The sequence below is a fragment of the Gracilinanus agilis genome, chromosome 3, assembly GCF_016433145.1.
Source record: "Gracilinanus agilis isolate LMUSP501 chromosome 3, AgileGrace, whole genome shotgun sequence".
Classification (NCBI taxonomy): Eukaryota; Metazoa; Chordata; class Mammalia; order Didelphimorphia; family Didelphidae; genus Gracilinanus; species Gracilinanus agilis.
The window spans coordinates 405,457,023-405,469,556 of NC_058132.1; the positions used below are offsets into that span (position 1 = coordinate 405,457,023).

General features: G+C 34.7%; 1 protein-coding gene across 5 annotated transcripts in view; it reads left to right on the forward strand.

Annotated features, from left to right (window-relative positions):
* Positions 1-12,534, forward strand: part of KDM6A (lysine demethylase 6A) — a 260,558-nt gene that overhangs the window by 133,048 nt on the left and 114,976 nt on the right. For all 5 annotated transcript variants that reach the window (XM_044670194.1, XM_044670190.1, XM_044670191.1 and 2 more), the window contains exon 6: positions 6,757-6,877. In XM_044670194.1, coding sequence (XP_044526129.1) covers positions 6,757-6,877 — 121 coding nt within the window. The remainder of the gene's footprint in view (positions 1-6,756; positions 6,878-12,534) is intronic.

A 12,534-nucleotide genomic window follows, 5' to 3' on the forward strand; every position in this document is an offset into this window, starting at 1 on the left:
TGCAGAATTTTTGTAAAGATTAAATGAAATAATAACAAAAGACATTTAGCACTGTGCTTGGCACATAGTAGGCACTAAATAAATGCTTATTCCCTACTCTATCTTCCCTGAAAGGAATTTCATTTAAATACTTCGGTACAACATTAGTATTGTTTGATCTTTCATTGGGATATATGTTTTAATTAAAATGCTAGGATGTAAATTAACCAGTGTCATCTTTATATCTCTATATGATATTTTAAAGCTTTATAGTAATTTCTCATGTTCCCTGTCTTTGAGAAATGTAACCTAGCAAATTTAACCTTCAGCATCCTGTGTATGTATAGTTTTTTTCAAATATATTTGGTCCTAGCCCTTGGCACATTTGTTCTTCCATTTATTATTTCAACCCCTTTCAGAGACATCTGAAATGAAACGACTGTGACTAAAATGTTATATGAATGACAGATGCTCAGTAATTTGAGAGGGAAAGGAAAATGGAAAAAGAAACAGAAACAGAGTTTTAGAAGAAATGAATATATAAGTGACATTTTTAGGATTTTGAAGTGGTCAGCCCACTGAGAACAGATAACACTGTGTTGGACTGCTGGGCAATAAAATAGACAAAATAGTACATGAAAGGAAATAACTTGGTGAATCCAAAATTATATTTATGGAATATTTTTTATCATTTGGTATATTTTGCTTTTCTCCAGAAACTTGGTAATGAGGAATTTGAAAGTGATAGCATTTTCCGTTTGTTCGACAAACATTTATTAACTCCCCATTAAATACACTCATTGCTTTGCTGTTTCCATATCCTCAGTGTTAGAAACAATGACTTGTAATAAAAATTGTTAGTTCATAGGTATATTTTCAGAAAAATATTTTAAGTTATAATTTTTTTAACTCCCTCAAAAGCCAAAGTTGATATTTGAGCTTTATGTTTATTAAATCATCCTTATTTCCTTCTTAGAACCTGTATAACTTTAAGTGAATTATAAGTCTCCTGTGGTATTTTTTCCTTTAGACAGTAATCCTAGTCACTAGAACACATAGGATATGTCAGTCCACTCCAGTGTATACCTGTAACACTAAGGGCAATCCAAGTATAGATCTGAACTTATTCCTCACTAGGACATAGCATAAAGGAAATGAAATAAGTTCAGAAAAATCCCAGAGAGGTATAAAAATAAAATGGGATTTAATTATTTATAGTATCTAGGTTCTTGTGTAGATATTATTGTGTGGATCAGTATTCTATACATAAGTAATGACAACAACAACAATAATAATAATACCCTTAATTTATATAGCATTTTACATAAAAGGAAACTTGAGACTGACAAATGTCATATTCAAACTTTGGGAGTTGTGAGTCTCACCTTGATTGACAGGTGAAGACAGTTGGAGACATTGGAATGTTCCCAGATGCTGAGAGGACAAGAGGAAAGGCAGTTGGCCAGAGGATATAAATATCCTGACAGCCATCTGACAAGGCCTTTGGCTTTGGACCCTTGGCCTGGAACCCTTGGCCTTGGACATTGATCTCTTATCTTGGAGGGTTGACCTATGGATCTCAGACCATGGGTCCTTGTCACAACTCTCAGAGTTTGAATATTACACAAGTTCAATGACTTAGACAGGATCACATAGCTAGGAAGTGTCTTTGATATAGTATTTGAACTTGAGTTTTCCTGGATATCTTAGACAAATTGACAAAAAATTATTCAAGGTGCTTAAGAATGTAGCATTCATACTTCTCGTTAGCATGCATTTTCATAATGACCACAAGAGATACTAATGCATAAGCATTCAGAAGCCCCTGTAAGTATACTCTTAGTATAGTATAGTAAGTATTGTTCCATTCCTATTTGCACTCACAGTTTGCAGCAACTACTCCAGGTTCATGATAAAATGTTAAAACTCATGAGCACCCACTGGTATGGTTAGGGAACTGACATAATTACTTGAAGCAATATAATTTGATTTTATATATATATATGTTTATGTATATGTATATATATGTTTATATTACCTGTATCCCCCTATGGAGGTGTGTGCTTGGTAAACAACTTATGCTTCTAATACCGCAGACCTTTATTTCTCTTTTTGTGTGTTTCATGTTGCTTTCCACTGGGCCTGTTCTTTTCTTGGCAAAACATCTCTATTCTCTATTTGGTAAATTGCCCTGCAGCAAAATGTTGTCATAAATTAGGGGGAGATAGGGGGAGAATGAAATCTCCTGGACTCTAGAAAAAGGCACAAATGAAAAGGTACATTACTCCTCAGAAAGATAGATTCTACATCCATGGCCTTCTACTTCTAGTGATGACTCCTTCAACTCATAGAACCCTTCCATCTCAACTGAATTTTTAGATACAACTTGTAATTATATTGGTTTCTTAAAGGCCAACAAAGGTATAGTTAGTACTTTATTCATACATTTAGCTAGCTACTTTCTGATTCCATCAAATTGATGGTAGAATTTCTTCATGAAGGAACAACTAGTTATTAAACACTTTTTTATAGTTCATCTCCATTGTGAATGGGTGACCTCCAGCTTTTTAGCTTTGATAGTGACACATACCCTACTCATTCAATCATAGTAGCTCCATATCACCTCCAGGATCAAATATAAAATCCTTAGACATTTTTTTAAACCTTTTTTTATAACCTGTTTTCCCCTTCATCCCTGCCCCTCTCCTTTCAATATTTCTCTCCTTTCAGTATTTCTATAGCACAACCACTAGGACCATCCCCTTCCCCACCTACTATTGCATCCAGTACCATTTACTTCCTTGTCATTCCAGGAACAGACTACTCTCTTTCTAAGGGCTCTCCCTCTCTCTCCTTGCTTCTTTTTAATTTCTCTTAATTGTAGAACTTTTCTTCTGTTGACTATTGATTCTTTATCTTGATTTGTAAAAACTTTTATGTTGTGTTCCTATTAGATTGTGAGCTCCTTGAGGGCAAGAACTGTTTGTTGCTTTCTTCTCTTTGTATCCCAAGCACATAACAAAGTGTGTGACACAAAATAGATGCTTAATAAAAATTTATCAAGCAACTCTAGATCCCTTACAAGGTAAAAAACGGTCCATTAAAAATCTGAATTGAATTCACCTGTTGCAAAATAAAAATGAGACTACCATAACATATTTCTGTTATCTGTTTTTTATATTCTTTAAAGTTATTACTTAGACTTGAAAGAACTCAGTTGTTAATAAATGCATCCTCGTGGACACCAGCACATTAATGCTGTCCTCATATGTTTGTTTTTATTTATCTGCGAAAATTATATGGAAGTGAGATGGGAGAGTGCACTCCAGACCAAGGGAAGAGAGGAACAGGAAGTGTAAAGGTATAGAAACAGGAAATGGAGAGTCATTTATGGGGAATAGAAAGAATGAATGGAAGCAATTCTAGTGGATAATTCTAGGCCTGTCCTTTGTCTATCCAGCAACACTAGCTCCTATAATAGTCAGGTAGATGTTATGGTCAGAATGTAATATGACTCATTTGAATAGAAAGAAGAAACTGATGAGTTCAATAATTGGATCACAAATGTGATACGAAGTCATGGATTGGTGTATAACTTAATTGTTTAGATATGCTGTACCAAAAAAGAGGTGGCAGCTACTAATTTGATAATTTATTTTTTATCATTGAAAAAAGTAGACCAAATTTAGAGGGTATAAAATAAAAACTATCAATTTATACATTTAAAAAATCATTGAGGAAACAATAACAATTTATATTCTAAGTCTGGCTTTTGACAAAAGGGAAAAAACTGCTAGACTGTGGAAATGATGTAGACCTTTGGGGGGGACAGTGTCCAATACTGTTTTAGTTCAACAAAAATAATCTACAACTAAAGTTAGTCCAGGAAGAATTAAATTTTGAAGACACAAAGAACCAAAGTCTATGAGGCAAAAGGGACACTCTAAAGAGATGGGTCAACTGAGATTTTTAGATAAAAGATCAGAAAACTGAAGGAAGAATGGGCAACTGAATTTTTTTTTAAGCAACATAGTATAGTTATGTTAAAATATTAGGTGAAATGCCAAAGCTCTGAATGAGCTCAGACTTCACCAGGAGATGTATATACAATAAAGGATTTAAGCAAAAAAAAAAAAAAAAACTATTTTAAAGGGAAAAGAAAGGAAAACAAAGGAGTAAATAGCCTCTTCCTGGAATGGGTGTTGTGCTTAATAACAGAGTAGGTACAAAACTGGATATTGGGGTAAATTCAAATTAAATTTTCCCAGCTATTTAACTTGATTTTTGCTAAAATTCTAGAAATCATTATTATAGGAGAAATGTCCAGTCAAAACAAAGTAGTAATCATAAAGTGTCTTAAGTTTTCTGCATGAAGAACAAATCATGGGAGCAGCTAGGTGGCTCAATGGATTTTTAGATCTAGGCCCAGAGATGGGAGGGCCTAGGTTCAACTCTTCCTAGCCGTGGGTTACTGGGCAAGTCACTTAGCCCCCCATTGCTTATCTCTTACCACTCTTCTGCCTTGGAACCAGTGTATAGGATTGATTCTGAATTTGAGGGTAAGAGTTAAAAAACACAAACCATATTTGCCTTAGGGATATGTGCTTGGCCCAAAAGAGTTTATTAATAACTTGGATAAAGGCTTAGAAGGCTTTTTTGCAAGATGGCCAAACTGAGAAGACTATGCAACACACTAAATGAGAGATTGGGGATTCAAGAGAGGAATTCATAGAGTAGAACATTGGCGTGAATTGAATAAAATGAAATTTAATTAGGATAAATGTATAATCTTGCACTTGTGTCAAAAGAATCAATAGAGATAATAAGATAATGTTTGTAAAGCACTTAACATATTGTTAGTGGGCACTTAATAAATTCCTCTCTTCTTAAAATAGTTAGCAGTATAGTATGCCAGCTATGAAAGCATGGGCATCCTGGAGTATTTGTCTCATTGTATTTAGCCTGGTCGAACTAAACCTTGTGGTGTACTATGTTTAGTTTTAGCCTCCTCGTATGTCAGAAGAAAATTATAACCTTAAAATTTTCAGAGCTGAGCAACTAATTTATTATGAATGGCCTTGAGTTCATGTTAAAGAAGGATAGTTGAAAAAATTGGGAATGTTGTGCCTAGATACATTACTGAAGACTTTGGAGAGATAGGCTAGTCATTCAATTATTTGAAAGCCCTGTGGAAAAAAAGATTAATTTTGTCTTATTTGGCTCTAGTGTGAGAAATAAAAGTGACAGAAGCTCAAATTAGATTCAGTATAAGGAAAATCGCATTAAAAATTAATTATACCTATAAAAAACCAGAATTGAATGTTTTTGGCTGTCTTATTTTAAGATTTTTTATTTTTTGCTTTAATTTGTTAAATGGCGTAGACTAGATGTAGATTGAGGTCCTTTCTTACCCAGAAATTGTGATTCTCTAAATCTTATACATTTTCTCTTCATTTTATTTTTTATTTCTCCACTTCCCTATTGATCTTTTCTCACTTTTTATCCCTATTCTTTTGGCCTGACAAGTGTAATCAGTGATCTCTATGCATGTTGTTTAGCTGTGTGGGCATAATTCGAATGGTACTCAGTGTTTAGAAAGACTACTGGCCTATATGTTGTCCTTGGGACAAATTAATTTATGCTCACAAAAGCTAATTATTATCTAGGCCAGTGGTTCCCAAACTTTTTTGGCCTACCGCTCTCTTTCCAGAAAAAATATTACTTAGCCCCCTAGAAATTAATTTTTTAAAAATTTTAATAGCAATTAATAGGAAAGATAAATGCACCTGTGGCCATCACCACTCCTCTGGATCGCTGCAGCACCCACTGGGAGCGGTGGCGCTCACTTTGGAAATCACTGATCTAGACTATTAAAAAGAAACAGAAAAATGAAAGAAAGCTCAGTTATACCTATTATTTAATCTCAGACAGCCTAATGTTAGATTTTAATAAAGTATTTAAAGTTGCCAAATACTTTCCATACATTTTTTTCCTCATTTGACCCTCATCAGCGCCCTTTAAAGGTGGATTTTGTTCTTGGCCTTGTACAAGTGGGGAAGCTTAGGTTCAGAGGCCTTCAGTGACTCATTCAGGGCCCTCGGGCCAGTGGGGTAAGGCATGTACAAGGGTCTCTTGGCTCTAATCCTTACTTTTGATTTGTTGCTTTGTACTGCTCTTCCAGGTAGAGGAGCTTTAAAATGAAAGGACTGTAAGTATAAGGTAGATTCTGGTCTCTTTTAGGAGTAGAGTATTGATTTTTAAAAAAAGTTGTTTCTATATATAAATTTCTAAAATCTAAATTATTTTATTTAGATATTTAATCCCAAAGGAAATCAAATATTCACTATCACTCCTGAAAGTGGTAATTGATGTCTTCATATTGGCTACCAATTCTGTTATTTACATAACTAAGTTAGTCTTTCTGTTTCCTTCCCCCTCAAATTACTGTCAAGGGGCCTGGCGGGTGGGGCAGTTCAAGGTACATTTTGATAAATACCATCATTTGTAACAAAACAGGAGATAGCATGACATAGTATAAAGAACTAGCTTTGGAGTTAGGGCACCTGTTGTCAGAGGATTCCATTCTTGAATTTATCATTAAGTACTCATTCACCAAAAATAAAAAATAGTACTTTGAATGTGATAGGTACTGTACAAATATTTATTGAATTAAAAATGGTATTGAGTTAAAATAAGATATATAATGTACTCCTTAGAAAATATATGCAAGTAAGTAGCAGAAAAAAAAGTGATATCTTTTATGTCTATCTATTTCAGGGCAATTAAAGCATTTCAAGAGGTGCTTTATGTTGATCCCAGCTTTTGTCGAGCCAAGGAAATTCATTTACGACTTGGGCTTATGTTCAAAGTGAATACAGACTATGAGTCTAGTTTAAAGGTAGGTTCTTGGGTTCTATTTCCCTACCTCCAGATAAAATTGTTACTTTGTATAGTTTCTTAATAAATATGCTTAATGTTGGAGTTTATAATTAGCAAGTCAAAAGCTATTTTTGAAATTTAGGTGATTTTCTTGTTTATATAATAGCTGAGAACTAAAATATTCTGAAATATGAATTTTAAGGTCCATGATAGTTTCCATGATCCTACATTTTATCACAGCAACAAAAAAACTTTAGTAAAAGATTATCAGAAAAATGTGTTGTTTTTGTTTTTTGTTTTGTTTTGTGAGGACTAATATGCCAAAGAGTCACATTTGGGATCACTGTGTCATAATTTAGCATCATCAGAATGTTTCAAAATATTTTAAATATTTTAGTAGAAATTACTTTTACTAGAAAACGTTACCTAAGGACTACTTTCTCTTTTCTTGGGTTCATTGTCCTGATCGTTAACAGTAACTTGCATAGGAATCAATTTTCAGTTCAAAATGTTGTTTCTTGAAAAGCTGATTTGAAGAAAAACTAGTTTGCTTAGTAGTCAAGGAAATAGTCTTTTCTACTAGAAGTAATATGTACTTGGAATATTAATCTAACTTTGGGTAGAAAGGGAAGAGTAATTTCATAAATTGCAATATTTTAACTTTAAAAAAATTTTGAATAAGTTTCCACATAAGTTTTCCTATATTATATGATCCATATTGTATATCTCCCTTTCTTTTTTCCTCCCTTCTTCAGGAGCTGACAAGCAAGTTTATCTGGGTTATATATATGTATTATTATACAAAATATTTCCATATTATTCATTTTTAAGTGAATAATGCTATTAAAGCAAAACTCCCAAACATATACCCAAATAAACAAGTGATAAGTCATCTTTTCATCAATTGGAATATTTTTAAGTCCTTAAAATGGCTAAGATTTTTTTTTAAACCAAGCCTCATTTTCTTGTGTAAAATAAAAGTGCCCTAGATAATTCTGCAATGACCCTTCTAGCCCTAAGTCTTTGATCCAATGATCATTATTGAAAAATACTTACTAAACACTATTAACTGACTGTGTGTATTTGCTAGGAGTAATTTGATAGGCCATTGTCTTTATCTCTAAATTATAAACAATATTGATGGACAGATATGTAAAAGAAAAAATCTATCTGACTAAAACCATAAAGCCAGATGTCATAGTGAGAACACCAGGTCATATACTCTCCAGAGGTAACATTCTAGAAACATTTAGAGTTAATTAATAAATTAAGGTGTTGACTTTGTTAAAGAACTGTAGAGCAACTAGTATTTTCTTAGGGAAGTAATGAAAGTGCAAGTTTTAGTCTATGACAAAAATGATTGAGCAGAGACTTTATGGCAAGGAATTCACAAGTATTCTGGAGGTGAAGCTTTAAAGGGAAAAGTAGAGAAGTGAGTTAGCTACGGGGGAGGGGAATTTGAGGGGGTGGGGTGAAGGGTAAAGTAAAAACATGAATTATTATAAAGTTGTATGAACTAGGAATATTGTGTTACATATAGATTAATGACAATGTTACAGATAAGCTGTCTTTGAGAACAGCAAAGTAGTTATGCAAAAACTTTTTGTCTAGGTGATTGAAGTGGCAAAAAATTTTTATTCATCAGTCTTATGTTTGGTCATCAACCATTTCAAATTATTTATTGGACATTTTGAACTAGATGACTTGGAGATATATTAAATTTAGTGTTTTTCAACCCATAAAGATTCATTATCTTTCCCCCAAGTCTTCTAACTACCTTATTACTGCTGAGGATTTCCCCATCATCTCAAATCATCCAGGCTTGATATCTAAAATCCAGGCTTTCTATCCTGGAATAGAAAATCATTTTCCCAATATAGCTTGTTTAATTCAGTATTCTTAAAGAAAATAAGAAAATGATAGAATAATTTAACGTTGATAAAATTGTTACTACTAAGTGTGTGTGCGCATTTGTCCTGTCCCATTTCCCCCCTCCCCCCCTCCCCAGAGTGTTTTGCAGGACTATAGATATTTGCAGTAAGTTTTGTTCTTCATTACTTGAAAAATGAGTAGAAGGAAGGAGAAAATTTTTGGAAAATGTCAGCTCTTATTTCCAAGGAGTCTTTTGTTTGGATAAAATGGTGGGTCTCTCTTGTTCTAAGTGGTTAATTCTTCATAGTTCTCATTTCTTTTCCTTAGTGATCTTATTTCATCTATAAAACATATTTTTATGTCTTATAAAATTTATTGCTTCTTTTCTTAATTAGCAGTCCTTGCTGAACTTAAGCCCAAGCATTGTTTTCCTTTGAACTTTTACTTCAAGTGTTTTGTAGTCATTCTCTTGTTCTCAGTTTTTGTCATTGGCTTCACTTTCACCATAGTTGCTCTTTATTGTGGGATTCTCCTCTCAGATAGCTTCTGCCTCATTCTCCTTTTTTTACAAACTGTCTCAAATGATGAAAATATTTATTTTTTTTTTAAAGAATATTTTTCCAGTGTTAGATGATTCATGTCTCTTTCTCCTCCCTGTAGCCAACATGCAATTCCACTGAGTTTTACATATATCATTGATCAAGACCCGTTTCATATTATTGATATTCTTTTAACCCGACTTCCCAATTTGGGAATTTGTGTTATTACTAGAAAAATGTGTAGGACTTACTTATTCCTGTTTTGCATTTTTTTCAAGGATATCAGCTACTGGTAGACAAACCTACTCAACCTTCCTTAGCAACTCAATATCCCATTCCAACACAGTGGCTTTTCCCAAACCTTTCTTTTCATCCTCATTTAAAAAATAGCACTCTCTCCCCCTATTCTCTCAGCCAAGGACCTTGCCTATATTTTACAGAAGAAATGGATACTACTCACGGTGAGCTTCCTCTTTTCCTCTCTTCAGAATCTTCTCTCAGATAGCTTCTGCAACTTTCTCCTTTTTTTACAAACTCTGTCTCAAATGATGAAAATGTTTATTTTTTTAATAATATTTTTCCAATGTTAGATGATTCATGTCTCTTTCTCCTCCCTGTAGCCAACATGCAATTCCACTGAGTTTTACATGTATCATTGATCAAGACCTGTTTCATATTATTGATCGTTGCACTGGGGTGGTCTACATCCTGAATCATATCCCCATCAACCCATGTGTTCAGGCAGTTGTTTTTTCTTCTGTGTTTCTACTCCCATAGTTCTTTCTCATAAATAAGTCCTTCTGAATTGTTCTGGATCATTGCATTGCTGCTAGTAGAGAAGGGTTTTTGTTTATTTGTTTTTTTCTGAACAAAGTTAACCCCTCTCTTCATTCAAGAGATCCCATTCTATTTCATCTTCTCCAATAGATTTGCACCATCAGTTATTTTCAGTTTTCCATATCTGATGGGTACAAACATGCCCATTTCTCTCCAATCCTGAAAAAACCCTAATTTGTTTCTTCTATTCTAGCTACTATAATTTTCTATCTCTTCTGTCCCTTGTGACTAAACTCCCCCAAAAGTCACACGTCTAGAAAAGGTGACTCTACTTTCTCTCCTCTTGCATTAGAAACAATTAAAAACAAAAAACAAAAAACCCTTACCTTCCATCTTGGAGTCAATACTGTGTATTGGCTCCAAGGCAGAAGAGTGGGTAAGGGTAGGCAATGGGGTTCAAGTGACTTGCCCAGGGTCACACAGCTGGGAAGTGTCTGAGGCTAGATTTGAACATAGGATCTCCTGTCTCTAGGCCTGGCTCTCAATACACTGAGCTACTCAGCTGCCCCCTCCTTTCGCATTTTTAAAGCCCTTGTCATTCCACTAAAACTGCTCTCTCCAAAATTTCTAATAATGTAGTTGCCAAATTTGAATGACCTTTTCTTGATTCTCATTCTCCTTGATCATTTGGTCTCCTTGATCACTTCTCTTTGATGTACTCTGTTTTTAGGTTTTTGAGACACCATTGTTTGTTCCTTCTTTTCCTACCTGGCAACTCCTTTCTCCTTTAATGGCCTTTCCCCTGAATCATACCTTCTTGTTTTAGGTTTTTTTGTGTGACCCCTCTTCTGTTCCCCTTCTTTCTTTGGTGATCTCATCAACTCCCATTGATTTAATTACTGTTTAGTCCAATGATTTTCTACTTATTTAACCTGGTAGCTGCTAATGTGTGTGAACCCTGACTGTGAAGCCATTGTATCTGAGTGTTTCTTTCTAGCTAATTTTGAAATATTTTCTGTTTGACCTGGGAGCTCTGGAATTTGACTGTAATATTCCTGGGAGTTTTCATTTGGGGTTTTTCAGATAGGGATCAGTGGATTCTTAAATTTCTATTTTATTCTCTGTATCTAAAATCTCATGGCTGTTTTCCTTAATAAATTTCCTTAAAACAACTACTAACTACTACTACTACTTACTACTACTTACTACTACTTACTACTACTACTACTACTACTACTACTACTACTACTGCTACTACTACTGCTACTGCTACTGCTACTGCTACTGCTACTGCTACTGCTGCTACTACTACTACTACTACTACTACTACTACTACTACTACTACTACTACTACTACTACTACTGCTACTGCTACTGCTACTGCTACTGCTACTGCTACATCTTTTTTTAAAAAACCCTTACCTTCCATCTTACTATGTTTTGGTTCCAAGGCAGAAGAGCAATAAGGGTTAGGCAGTGGGGTTTAAGTGACTTGCCCAGGATCACACAGCTAAGAAAATATTTAAGGCCAGAATTGAACCCAGGACCTCCTGTCTCTAGGTCTGGCTCTCAATCCACTAAGTTAACCAGCCCCAATAAATTATTGAAATGTGATTTCTAATTAATCTCTCTCTCTCTCTCTCTCTCTCTCTCTCTCTCTCTTTTCATTGGGCTTCTGACTAATTTGTAGTTTTATTTTGAGGATTTGATTATAGCCATTTTCACATAGTTGTCTTCTAAATTTGTGTCCTAAACGGCTCTGTCACCATAGTAGATTTTTTATGGTTCATTTTATTTATTTTTGTCTCACCCTTTTTTTCCCACATTTTATTTATTTTTTGTTTCCCCATCTCCTCCCCCCATCCCCTCTCCCCCACCCCCTGACTAATTATTGATTTTGAACTTAGTCCATTCACTGTGGGGAGGGGATTATCTTAACATTTCAGATTTCCTCAACTTATTCTCTTCATAATTAGTTCTTAGTTTTTTTTTAAGTTTTTGGTGATTCTAAAGTGATGTGATTTGGGGAGAGGAGTAGTCACTGGTCTTCACTTTAGTTCCCACTGAAACTCTTTAACATAAAAGGGCAAAGAAAGTGACTTGGGCCAGAGCCACATAGGTAGGAAATGCCTGAGGTCATATTTGAACCCAGGATCTTCTGATTTTAGGTCTGTCACTCTACCCATTGTGCCACCTAATAGCCCCTTTGCTCTGGCTTTTTTTTTTTTTTTCCTGGAGCAGGAAGGTCCCCTGCTCCACTGTAGCTACAAGTAGTAGCGCTTCACTCTTGCCATCTCTGGACTGAAAGTTCTCATATGCTGTTGCTGCTATTGCAGTTGCATCCAACCAAATGGTGTGACTACCTTCTTCTGGCTCTTGCCTGGCCCCCATCCCTTGTCCCAGCTCCACCCTTGTAATCTCCCAAGTTGTTGGGCTTAAAAAAATATTTCACCCCCAAATGCTTCTTGGCTGTGCCACTAGAATTCAA